General features: G+C 52.0%; 1 protein-coding gene and 1 non-coding gene across 2 annotated transcripts; both read right to left on the bottom strand.

Annotated features, from left to right (window-relative positions):
• Positions 1 to 2,826: 2,826 nt before the first annotated feature.
• Positions 2,827 to 3,191, bottom strand: LOC112060745 (small Cajal body-specific RNA 2). Its single transcript, XR_002889951.2, has one exon. It is a non-coding gene; the product is annotated as a small Cajal body-specific RNA 2 (non-coding RNA).
• A 2,638-nt stretch (positions 3,192 to 5,829) lies between these two features.
• Positions 5,830 to 7,987, bottom strand: TMEM167B (transmembrane protein 167B). The gene is made up of 3 exons (XM_005312199.4): positions 7,821 to 7,987; positions 7,430 to 7,561; positions 5,830 to 7,158 (listed from the first exon to the last, which is right to left on the bottom strand). The coding sequence occupies exons 1-3, from the start codon at positions 7,828 to 7,830 to the stop codon at positions 7,076 to 7,078; spliced, it is 225 nt and encodes a 74-aa protein (XP_005312256.1). The 5' UTR covers positions 7,831 to 7,987; the 3' UTR covers positions 5,830 to 7,075.
• Positions 7,988 to 13,373: the final 5,386 nt, after the last annotated feature.

Genomic DNA, 13,373 nt, shown 5'->3' on the forward strand with positions numbered 1-13,373 from the left:
GCCAGCCCTGCGTCAGCCTGCACAACAGGGAAAGCGCAACTGTTGGCTCGCTACATGATTCTTCACTTGTTTGAAAAACCCTGTAGTTTCCATTAAAAAAAGTTCCTCTCTTGGCAATAGAAGAGGATGGCAGCAGGATGGATGGGCGGCTAACTAGCCTTCCAGAACCATGGCTCCAGCCAAATGTTACAGCAGCCAAAGGTGTGAACCTCACCACCCCCAATTCGCTTCAGTGCCACGTTAACCTCCAACTCCAGGCAGGGCTAAGGCACCTCTATGCTACAGGGACTAGCACCGCAGCAGGGGGGTTCTGACTAGCATGTCCCCAAGGCCAGGAGCTAGGTTGATGGACACTTTCTTCCATTCACCTTGCTGTGTCTACCCTGGGGTCGGGCGTGGCACAGCAACAGCGCTGGAGTGTGGGTTTTGCACACCTGTGAGCACCATAGCGATGTCAACCCAAAATGTAGGCCAGACCTCAGCAGAGGAGAAATCAGCTTGTGGTTTTGTCGCAGAGCTCCCCTCTGACGGGGGGAGAAGAAGGATTGGAACAGGGGTCTCCCACCTCAGGAGCTTGCCCAAATCCCTGGGCATTCTGCTGTGGGTCTCCTTCAATCTCTGAGGCCACTCTGCTTTAGATAATTAAATGTGAGTGGTGCATGGGGACTGGACCTTGGCTGTCCCTGAGCTAGAGTCAGTCTCTCCCTGGCCCAACACAACTTTCATAATTTAGCCACAGTGGACCAGTTTCAAGAAGAGGGATTGAGAGAAAACCACATCACAGTATCCCCAGCCCTGCAGGCAAGATGGGCAGCTGAATTCCTTTGGGACTTAGGCAAGAGACAGGCATCCACCCCCCTAGAGGGAAGCAGCAACAGGCATCCAGGAACTTCACCCTGAAAACCAAGCAGGGCACCATGTTCAGGCTCAGTGAGAGTTCTGTGGATTACAGTGAGCTGAAAACTGGGATGTAGGAACCTGAATGCCAGCCTGAGCCCCCCCAAGTCCCTTTGTGAATCTGAGCCTTCATGACTTGCTTTTCCTGGAGTAGTGAAGCTCTCCCTGTGAGAGGCCACCAAGAGGCTGCTTCACCTGCTTGTATGGGGGTGACATGTATTACTACAGCTCATCAGCTCTTACGCAGTCTCACTGAAGTCAACATGCTCACTCAACTGTGCTAAGGGCAGCAGCCCTAGGGACTGGTTCATAGGATCAGGCCCCATGGTATGTGTGGTCAGAATGACACCTGCTAGGGTCTTGCCAGTGAAGCAGACAGTACCAGAGGGGTTCAGAGAGGCCACTGAAAGCATGCTCTGGGAGGGAGAGCTGAGCTAGATTTCAGTGCCCCTTTAACACCATTACGTTTTAGTGATTGGGGGGTGGTAATAAGCCATTGACAGAGAACCTCAGTCACTGGGCATTGCTGTGTTTCTCCACCCCCTGCCTGAAACCAGCTTGCTCTCACACCCATTTCAGCCCTGCTCCCCACATTTGCTGTAAGATCATCCCCATTACCTTCAAGCTGTTTGCACTAGGCTGTGCAACGCAAGTGTCCCCAGGATACTCCTGAGCTACTCCTCAGCTTGACAGAGTACTGTGCGCCCAGTGCTGGGTGTTCACACAACACACCCACAATACCAACCCGGTCACCCCAGGACACACATGCCAAGCAGGAAGCAGGATGGCCTTGGGTGCCAAAACAAAAACATACTCCCAGCAATTGCCCTGGAAGGGCCAGAAGTGCAGGAAAAATAACCAAAGGGTGGAGCCCTTGAAGTGGTTTTAATACTGAGAGCTATAAACTCTTGTAGGAGCTTTGAGCAAAGACCATCTCCCTCCTTCCTCTCACCCCAATTACAGTCACCCATTAACCTAGGATCAGGATCATTTATTTTCTTTGGGAGATTATTAAGCTACTCCAGCCTGCATGCAATTTGGGGAGCTGCACACCAGAGATTACAAAGAGGATATTAAGGAGTGGAGGGTAGCACAGTGTGGCTCAGATTTTGAAAGCTCAGTTCCCTTCACAGCACTAAAACAAAGGGCCAGATCTTCTGTACTCTGCATGTTGAGCCTGCTTGAAAACCTCCCCCCATTGAGTGCAGAGCACATCCAAGTGTGGGCCTGTTACTGGCAAAGCAGCGTATCTAGGAGCACTGCTTAAGTCTAGCTAAATACCAGAGCCACGCAGCTATATCACCATGTGGCCAATGGGGCAGGATAACAACAGGCTACCCCCAGCCACCGTGGGCACCACCACCACGTTTAAATGCAGATTTACAAGAATTTTATTTGTTTATTATGAGTTTGATCCCCATCCCCTCCAAACCCCCCGCCCAGCAGGAAGCCCCCAGAGCCGCATGCATTCTTTAGGAAGGAATGAAGGGCCATGTGTTTCAGGGACAGATGGAGCCCAAGCTTGGCTGGGGCTGCTGGCCAGACACCGTAGGGCTCCAGGGTACAACGCTTCACAGTGAACACAGCGGCCCAGGCGGCTCATTGAGTCGGCTGCTCGTGGGCCCAGGAGTGTTGATCGGGGTCTCCCCGCGTGCAGCCCCAGGCAGGGCTGGGAAGCTGCCCAGCAATCCCGCTCCTCATGGGCCTCCCGCGGGCGGCTGGAAGGGGAGTTACTACCCTGGCGCGACCCTGTGAACAAAGCCACCAGCGGCTGCTCTGCAGCACTTGCTCCGCGCCCTGAGTGTCAGCGCTGCGCTGCCCGGAACTCCCCCGGCTCGCGCCGCGCCGCGCGCGCGCGCGCGCACACACACACACACAGCGTGGGGCTCGCACCGCGCCCTCCCCCCACGCTGCCCCGGGCAGCCGGGCTCAGATCAGAATCGCCTCGATACTCATGGGCCGGGGGCTCGGCCCAGCGCGGACCCACCCCGCAGCCTCGTCTATCTGATCGACTCATCACCTCTGAGCGCCGGGCGGGCCGGCTGCGGCCTTCAACTCTGCCCCGCACAGCGCCCGCAGGCTTCGCGGGAGGGGTCTTCTCATCTCGGGCCGGGCGGCCGCCCCCGGCCCGATCGAATAAGATCAACGTGTAGGCGAGATCCCAGCAGGGCCGCACGCTGCACACGCACCCCACCACCCCTCTACACACACACACACACACACACACACACCGCACGCACGCTCAGATGCACACTTATTCCCCGCACACTCACACTCCATTCGCTCCCCTGCAGGGCTCCGCGTGCGCAGCGATTCCCTTTTATACAGCCTAGGGCCGCACTGCATCATGGGAGCACCAGCTGCCTCCATAAAGCTCTCCCCAGACGGGGCCGCGGCCTCTCGGGCGCCCTCTTCGGCCGGGATGATTCCACGCAACCCTCCCATGCGAACCGCTGCTTTTCACCTTCAGCTCCTTTTGCCCCCAGCCAGGACCGGGGCCGGGTGAGCGGGAATCGGGACATCTCCGCATCTCCAGCCAACAACATCATTTTAACATAACTTAGAACCAAGGATTAGCTGAAAACATGTTAGTTTGAGGGGAGATGTTAACACACTAGGAGACTTAAACATCCCATTGGCTCATCCACACTACAGAAATTCTTCTGCAGAACTGGGAAGGACCTTAAACACCTTCTAGCATCAGTCCCAAACCAGAGAGTGGGCAAAGTCCGCAGAGAACTACCGGCAGAGCAAAATATTGCAACAAATGGTGTTCCGACCAGAGATCAGTCGGGATGCTGGACAAATACCTAAAAATCAGGACGGTCCCGATCAGGACGTCTGGTCACCCTAGAAGGGACATAATTTGACTCGTGTGGGCTGTAATACTTGGGTCTAATATTGGTTCCTGGGTTTAGTGTGTGGGTGCTAGAGGAGGTCAGTCTAGATATTCTGCTGGTCCCTTCTGGCCTTAAACTCTATGGTGTAAATCTTAAAACTTTGTTGAATGAAATTCCTGCATCTGTTCAACTCTATAGTCAGCTCACTCCCACATTCTGTCCTGCAGTGCCCTCTGCCATACCCATAAGGCTAGTACAAGCTCCATATAGCCAGTAACCAGATTATAGAGAAGGGATGTGTTTTCCAGGCTCTGCTACAACAGGGTCAGTTTAGACTCCATTCTAGGTGAGGTCTGAAGTTCTATTTAGCAAATCAAAACAGTGGATTAAGAAGCTACCACATTCATTCACCAAGGAGCAAAATCGGAGAAGTAGAAAGGGGCCAAGTGAGAGGAAGGATGGCACAGTAAACAGGGTGCTACCATAGCATGCAAGTTAGAAGACTCAGGTTCAAGTCCCTGCTTTACCACAGTCTTCTTGTGTGACCTTGGGCTAGTGATTTAGTCGCACTGTGCCTTAGGTCTCCCTCTGTACAATGGGAATCATACTGCCCCCCTTCATAGGGGGAGTGAGGATAAACACATTAAAGATTATGAGCTGCCCAGATATTAGGGTCTGGGGGCCCTATAAGAACCTACTGTGGATGTTACACCATCTTCAGCTTTCACAGTCCCTCAGAACACCAACTTAAATGTCTGATACCCTCCCCCTAACACATCTGAATCTGTGCCCAGACCTCCGAGAAGAGTAGCCGTGCACAAAAAACCCTATTTCAACTGGGCTTTCCTAATGGCTATTGTGGGAAAAGAGGGTTATGAAGCTCACATGCTGGGTTCCATCCACACAAGTTTTCATGGGAGCTACATTGAGTCCCCATCATAGAATCATAGAAGATTAGGGTTGGAAAAGACCTCAGGGGGTCATCTAGTCCAACCCCCTGCTCAAAGCAGGACCAGCCCCAACTAAATCAGGGCTTTGTCAAGCCGGGCCTTAAAAACCTCTAAGGATGGAGATTCCACCACATCCCTAGGTAACCCATTCCAGTACTTCACCACCCTCCTAGTGAAATAGTGTTTCCTAATATCCAACCTAGACCTCCCCCACTGCAACTTGAGACTATTGCTTCTTGTTCTGCCATCTGCCACCACTAAGAACAGCTGAGTTCGATCCTCTTTGGAACCCCCCTTCAGGTAGTTGAAGGCTGCTATCAAATAACCCCTTACTCTTCTCTTCTGCAGACTAAACAAGCCCAGTTCCCTCAGCCTTTCCTCGTAAGTCATGTGCCCCAGCCCCCTGATCATTTTTGTTGCCCTCACTGGACTCTCTCCAATTTGTCCACATCCTTTCTGTAGTGGGGGGCCCAAAACTGGATGCAATACTCCAGATGTGGCCTCACCAGTGCCGAATAGAGGGGAATAATCACTTCCCTCAATCTGCTGTCAATGCTCCTACTAATGCAGCCCAATATGCCGTTAGCCTTCTTGGCAACAAGGGCACACTGCTGACTCATATCCAGCTTCTCATTCATTGTAATTCCCAGGTCCCTTTCAGCATCACATACTTGGAGAATGTTTCACAGGGAAGTGTTGTCCCATTAACTGATGTGTACATTAATTGAACAGCTGCCTTTAAGGGGGGTCACTAGGCTTAAAAGAAGGTGATAAACCTAGCTAAAAATGCCATCTGCATTCTAAGTAGTTCTAGATCTCCACTGCTCTGGAAACAAGAAACTAAACAGATAGATAACAGTTTGCGACACCAAATCCCTGAGCTGCTCTCCAAGCTCTTGGTAGCACATGGTTAACCAGCCCCATTCACATCCCTGCCAACCCTACTGAAACAGGCACACAAATAAGGTAGCACATAAAAAACTCCATATTCTACTGAAACCAGATCCAAAGCCAACACAAACCAATGGAAAGATTCCCATTGACTCCAATGGGTGCTGGCTCCTAGAAAGGCAAAGTGAGGCTGGGAAGGGAATACCTCAGCCTTCCCAAATGAAAATGGACAAGTCAGTAGGGAAAAGACATTTTATAGGCAAGTTTTTTATTCAGGATTTTATAAACAATGGAGAATTTTAAAAAACTAAGCTACAAAAAAGTAGTTGAGTGATCCCTTCACTGCAACTACTGTAGGGGATTGATTCCTACATTTCAATCTGGGTGTGTAGAAGCTGGAGAGAACAGCTCAAGAGAGGTGGAAAACAAATTGAGAAGACAGGCCCATTAGAGATGGAAATAAAATGCAGAACAACATCAGTACAGGAGGCATTTGTCTTTAACAATCTATACACTTTCCAAATATACAAGTTGTGATGTTAAAATGTGGCTTAAACATTATCTTTACTATTAAGTTTAGTTACATAGTGTTCCCATCCCCTCCCCACCTACTCCCTCCTTAGTATAAACATCAAGGCTTGTGTCGGCTTCTAAACCACTTTCATCCATGACATCGTTCAAGGACGAGGATGATTTGTACAGTATGTCATGGTCCCAGAGAGCAAGCACTCTATCTCGTGCTACGTTTACACCAATGACACGCTGCTATCACTGAACAGTGATTTGCTGCCACTGCAATCCAGATCTACTTTTGCTTGAAAAACCTTCTTACATGAATACAGAAGGTAGAATACAGAACCACGTTAGATGGGTTTCACTTTGTTACCTATTGAGAAGTTTCAGTTGAGGTCTGTGCCTTTAGGATATCATCTCCCTAGTCTTAGGCCCCAAAACACGTAACTCTAACACAAAAGTGTCATTACGGTCAACTTATCTCCCTCCCCTGCTGTTCTTACTACACTTATTGGGACTTAAAGAAAGTATCTCTAAAATAGCTTAAATGCAACCTGTTCCCATCTATGTTCTACCAAACTGAAAATTGTATCCATTTTGGTAGGCCCAAGCAATTAATCATGAAACAACACGAGGTTTTCCTTAAGCAGACTGTATAATGTTATAGGAAAGAGGATTTGATCTGTATACAACCATACATTAAGTGATCTTTACTGATTACTTTATAAAGGGACAGGAAGATAAAAGAACATCTTCTCACTTTGCTGAAAGCACAGAGAACTTGGAGCCGTTGTGAAGAGCAGAGGATCACTCTCTTGGTTTGGAAAAGGCTTGGTAATGGGGGCATTTCCTCTTGGCATTGCCAAACTGGGCTCTGTCCATTCCTTTAAAGAGATTAAATATTGACCTCTCTCTCCGCCTCAGGTAAGTCCTCATTTTCAGCAGCTTCTCCCAAACAGATTTGTGTGTCTGAAGCCTTGAGATTCATTTTATGAACAGAACATAAAAAGCCATCACAATGCAGGATATAGCCACTGCTGCATGAAGTCTGGTGCCGATCACTGCAGCTGAAAGATAAAATGAAGATAGGTAGCATCTCCAGCACACGTCTCAGGATGACACTCACTAAGGCTCGTAACACCTACATGTAGGTAACTGTCAGACCCATTTTACTGATGGTTTAGAGACGGAAACATTAAGCAGCTGCCTTCCCCCAAGAAGAAAGTTACAGTGAATGAGAAGCAAACCCAGGAGCAGGCCCCAGGTATCTTGGCTCCCATGCCTCGCTCTCGCCTGCCCAGGGGTTTCCCAGAGCAGGTAGCGCCCCCGCCGCCTTACCTTTGTAGAACACGCCCCAAACCCCGCGCTTCTCCGAGAGCAGCCAGGCCTTGAGCCGCGGCACCTTCCGGAAGTAGGCGCAGGTGCAGACGAAGAGCAGCCCGAACACCAGCACCCCGTCCAGCGAGTAGGCTGCAAGGCAAGGGGAGCAGAGCGTCACCGGCTGTAGCGGGCCCGGCCGGCCGGCCGCGGGCCTTCCCCCCCACCCGGCCGGCCCGGGTCATTCCCTCTCTCCCCCCCCCGCTCCCCGGGTCATTCCCCCCGGCTGGCTCCGGAGGCCCGGCCAGGCGGCCACTGTGCAGCGCCGCCGGGCCCGAGGGTTCCCTTCCTCCCCGCGGAACCCAGGCGTCCGAGCACGGGCAGGACACACCGGGCTACGCCCGCCGCTCACCGTTGGTCATGGCGACACCGGGGGGGGGGAAGGGGCGGCCGCTTTGGAGTCCCTAGCGGCTCCCGTCACCGCATCTCACAAACCGGGACGACCCGATCCACTCTGCGCATGCGCCACGACCGGCCGCCCACAGCCAACGCGACAGCCGGAACCGCCAGGCAGAGCCAGCGGAGCGCAGAAAGCGCAGGTCAGGCGCAGCCAGTCGAAGGCCGAGCGGCTAGGTGACACCAATCAACCGATTTAGCGCGATTAGGCCTCCTCAATCGAGTACCGATAGGCGACGCCAATTTTTTTGGTAAATTTTAATGGTTATTGTCCTGGAGTCTCAAGGAATTAAAGATGAATCTTTAATGAAAGGTTATGTCATGGGATGAAAACAACCAGAATTGGTAACCCTAGGCACAGAGTGGGAGGGTAAACTGGGGCACAGCAAGGGGAAGGGACTGACCATAAGTCACCCAGTAGTAGGGTGACTGGGTGTCTGTTTTTTGACCGGAACACCTGCTCGAAAACGGACCCTGGTGGGTCCGGTCAGTACCGCCAACCGGGCCGTTAAAAGTCCGGTTGGTGGTTCTGCGGCACTAAGGCAAGCTAGTCCCAACCTATCCTGGCTCTGCGCTGTGCCCCGGAAGCGGCCAGCAGGTCCGGCTCCTAGGCAGGTGGGCCACGGGGCTCCGTGCGCTGCCCCTGCCCTGAGCACTGGCTCTGCACTCTCATTGGCCGGTTCCCAGCCATTGGGAGCTGGGGGGGCAGTGCCTGCGGGCAAGAATGGCGCGTGGAGCCTCCTGTGGTCCCCCGCCTAGGATCCGAACTTGCTGGCTGCTTCCGGGGCATGCGCAACATGGTGCCAGGACAGGCAGGCAGCCTGCCTTAGCCCCCGGCTGTGCCGCTGGCTGGGAGCCACCCAAGGTAAGTCCACGCCCCAACCCCCTGGCCCAGCCCTGACCCCCTCAACCTGGAGCACCCTCCTGCACCTCAAACCCCTCATCCCCAGCCCTATTCCAGAGCCTGCACTCCCAGTTAGAGCCCTCACCCCCTCCCACACTCCAACCCCCTGCCCCAGTACAGTGAAAGTGAGTGAGGGTGCGGGAGAGCGAGCCACTGAGGGAGGGTGAATGTAGTGAGCGGGGGATGGGATAGAGGTGGGGTCTTGGGGAAGGGGTGGGGCTAGGGTGTTCCATTTTGTGCAACTAGAAGGTTGGCAACCCTACCCGGCAGGCAAGTGGCTGAGCTGGAGAAAGAACCCAGGTGTCCTGACTTCCAGCCCAGTACCCCATCCCCTCGACACCTCTAAATCACGCTGCAGTAGCTGCACAGAGACATCCCTGTTTCCATTACTAGCGTTTAGCTGCGGCTTTGCTGCTCATGTTAATGGTTTTATGGTAAGTATAAGTGAGGGTGGGTGAGTATGTGTGCTGTGTGGGGAGCTTTGTGTTGATTTGTGCGGGTGGTGAATGAGGGGTGTTTGCTGCAGCAAAGGGCTATGTGTAGGAGCAGCTAAAGAGGCAATTCTTGATTTAGTCCTACATGGAACACAGGATCTGATCCAAGAGGTCAATATAGCTGAACCGCTTAGTAATAGCAACCATAATGTAATTATATTTAACATCATTGTAGGGGGGAAATACCAAAGAAACCTACCACAGTAGTATTTAACTTGAAAAAGGGGAACTATTCAAAAATGAGTAGGCCAGTTAAATGAAAATTAAAAGGAGCAGTGTAATAGGGTCCTTGGTGGGCTGGGAGGCCTAGGGGTTAGCATCCACGCAGTCATGGGGAAGTGGTAGGGGAACCCTGGCCCACCAAATCCACCAGGTTCTGACTCAGGGCCCTAGGAGGGTCAGCAGTGTTTGACGTCCGGGGCAACCCTCTGAGTTACCCTCTGTGACACTCTGTGCCCCAAAGCAACACCCTGCACCCCCATATTCACCACTGTCATATAATTATGTTTTGTACAATGTATGCCTTGTGAGGTATCATTCTAAAAGTCTTGATCTACTAAACATTAATATCTCATTGGATTGTATGCTCTATCATTGTACGTGAAGTTATGAAGTTTTGCTATGTATGTGTTGCTATGTATGCGCAGGGCCAGTTAGACAGGCAGAACTGCAAAGTCTCAATGTGTGGATGGTGTAGGGAGGAGGAGTTTAGATTTATTAGGAACTGGGGAAACTTTTAGGAAAGGGGGAGCCCAGGACCATCCCTAGCCATTTGGGTGCCTTACACAGCCCTCCCCACGGGGGGGCTGTGTGGGGCTCCAGGCCTTCCTCCCGGGTCTGGGAAGCAGGACCTGTGGGGGGCCATTTTTGGGGGCCCTACAGGCCCAGAGTGGCCTGGAGGATTAGCAGGGGGCCGGGAGGAGCCCACTCCGCTTCCCTTGCCCCGACCCCAGCTGTGTTGCTCAGGGAAAGGGGGTATGGAGGAAGGGAGCCCACCCGCACTCACCGGCAGTGGCGGGAAGCGGAGCAGCCTGGCCCCAGCCCACTCTACTCCGCCAGCTCCCAGCCACAGCGCTCCACTTCCTGCTGCCGGTGAGAGTGGGGGCAGTCCAGACATGGCTGGAGCTGGGGCAATGGAAGCGGAGCAGGCTGGGGCCGCGTCGCTCCGCTTCCCGCTGCTGGTGAGTGCAGATGGCGATCCTTTCCCTGCAATCACCGGCGGCGGGAAGCGCAGCAACGAGGCTGGGAGCTGGTAGAGTAGAGCGGGCTGGGGCCAGGTTGCTCCACTTCCCGCTGCTGCCGGTGAGTGCGGGGTCGCTGGGGGATGAGGTGGAATGGGGGCGGGCCGGGGGCGGAGCAGGGGGGAAGGGTAAGAGGCAGGGCGGAGGGAGTTGGCCGGCACCCCACACCCCCTAGGTAAGGCTCTGCTTCTTGCAATGGACGCAGCCCGTGGTGGGGGGGCCGGCCAAGGGATAGGGCTGGTCGCTGGGGCTGGTGCTGCCACATATGCAGTACGCAGCTGCCGAGAGCACCATGAAATTCAGGGCAATTTGGTGCCCAAAATTTCATGGTGCCCTACGCAGCTGCGTATGCCTAAGGATGGCCCTGGGGGAACCTATACAGGAAGGATGGGCTCCACCTAAACCAAAATGGAACCAGATTGCTGGCACTTAATATTAAAAAGGTCGTAGAGCAGTTTTTAAACCAAGGTCTGGGGGAAAGCCGACAGGTGTGGAGGAGCACATGGTTCGGACATCCCTTAGGAGAGGATCTATTAATAGATAATCTCTATGTCCTAGTGAGGACGAGAAGGTGGAAAATTATAAAATACAGGCAGGGTCTGATCAGAAACAGTCAAATAAAGAAGAGTCCCATTCAATTACATCGTGTAATGGCAGACAGCTAAAAGGAGACAAGTTTTTAAAGTGCTTATATACCAATGCTAGAAGACTAAATAATAAAATGGGTGAACTAGAGTGCCTCATATTAAATGAGGAGATTGATATAATAGGCATCACAGAAACTTGATGGAATTAGGATAATCAATGGGATACAGTAATACCAGGGTACAAAATTTATCGGAAGGCCAGAACAGGTTGGGCTGGTGGGGGAGTGGCACTCTACGTGAAAGAAAGCATAGAATCAAACGAAATAAAAATCGTAAGTGAATCAAACTGTACCATAGAATCTCTATGGATAGAAATTCCATGCTCTAATAATAAGAATATAGTGGTGGGGATATATTGCCGACCACCCAAGGCCGGTGCAAGGCCTTGCGCACCCCCCTCACTCAGCTAACCCCACCCCCCCGCGGCAGCTAACCCAGCCCCCCACCCGGGGAGGGGGAGCCCCCCCCGCAGCAGCTACCACCCCTCCGCAGCAGCTAACCCCGCCTGGGGAGACCCCCGCCACGGCAGCTAACCCTGCCTGGGGAGAATCTGCCCTCCCTCCCCCGGCGGAAGCTAACCCCGCCTGGGGAGCCCGCCCCAGCTCACCTCAGCCTTCAGCTCTGCCTCTTTCACTGAGCACGCCGGCGGCACTCTAATTCTCCTCCCCTCGCAGGCTTGTGGCGCCGATTGGAGGAGACTTAGAGCGGGGGCTGTGTGCTCAGCGGAGGAGGCAGAGTGGAGGTGATCTGGGGCGGGGGGCGGTTCCCCTGTGCGCCCCCCCCCGTTACTGCGGGCGGCCCTCCCCGCGGCCCCCCATCCCCACCCCAGCTCACCTCCACTCCACCTCCTCGCCTGAGCGGGCTTTTAGGCGCCCCCAACCACTAGGCGCCCTAGGCGGCCGCCTAGTTTGCCTAAATGGTTGCACCGGCCCTGCGACCACCTGACCAGGATGATGATTGTGAAATGCTCAGGGAGATTAGAAAGGCTATTAAAATAAAAAACTCAATAATAATAATGGGGGCTGTCAATTATCCTCATATTGTCTGGGTACGTCACCTCAGGACGGGATGCAGAGATAAAGTTTCTGACACCTTAAATGACTGCTTCTTGTAGCAGCTGGTCCTGGAACCCACCAGAGGAGAGGTAATTCTTGATTTAGTCCTCAGTGGAGCACAGGATCTGGTCCAAGATGTGAATATAGCTGGATCGCTTGGTAATAGTGACCATAATATAAGTACATTTAATATCCCTGTGGCGGGGAAAAAACCACACCAGCCCAACACTGTAGCATTTAATTTCAAAAAGGAGAACTACACAAAAATGAGGAGGTTAGTTAAACAGAAATTAAAGGGTACAGTGCCAAAAGTGAAATCTCTGCAAGCTGCGTGGAAACTTTTTAAGGACACCATAATAGAGGCTCAACTTAAATGTATACCCCAAATTAAAAAACATAGTAAGAGAACCAAAAAAGAGCCACGGTGGCTAAACAACAAAGTAAAAGAAACAGTGAGAGGCAAAAAGGCATCCTTTAAAAAGTGGAAGTTAAATCCTAGTGAAGAAAATAGAAAGGAGCATAAACACTGGCAAATGAAATGTAAAAATACAATTAGGAAGGCCAAAAAAGAATTTGAGGAACAGTTAGCCAAAGACTCAAAAAGTAATAGCAATTTTTTTTTAAGTACATCAGAAGCAGGAAACCTGCTAAACAACCACTGGACGATCGAGATGCTAAAGGAGCACTCAAGGACAATAAGGCTATTGCGGAGAAACTAAACGAATTCTTTGCATCAGTCTTCATGACTGAGGATGTGAGGGAGATTCCCAAACCTGAGCCATTCTGTCCCAGGTTGAGGTATCATTAGAGGAGGTTTGGAACAAATTGATAAATTAAACAGCAATAAGTCACCAGGACCAGATGGTATTCACCCAAGCGTTCTGAAGGAACTCAAATGTGACATTGCAGAACTACTAACTGTAGTCTGTAACCTATCATTTAAATCAGCTTCTGTACCAGATGACTGGAGGATAGCTAATTGTGACGCCAATTTTTAAAAAGGGCTCCAGAGGTGATCCCGGCAATTACAGGCCTGTAAGCCTCACTTCAGTACCAGGCAAACTGGTTGAAACTATAATAAAGAACAATATTGTCACACATATAGATGAACATAATTTGTTGAGGAAGAGTCAACATGGTATTAGTAAAGGGAAATCATGCCTCACCA

Source organism: Chrysemys picta, chromosome 4 (assembly GCF_011386835.1).
Source record: "Chrysemys picta bellii isolate R12L10 chromosome 4, ASM1138683v2, whole genome shotgun sequence".
In the NCBI taxonomy this organism is placed as follows: Eukaryota; Metazoa; Chordata; order Testudines; family Emydidae; genus Chrysemys; species Chrysemys picta.

Excerpts from the sequence above, each read along its gene's own strand:
- TMEM167B (XM_005312199.4), bottom strand. Across the intron at positions 7,159-7,429 it reads TTGGGGCGTGTTCTACAAAG|CTGCAGTGATCGGCACCAGA; the intron begins GTAAGGCGGCGG and ends TTTATCTTTCAG.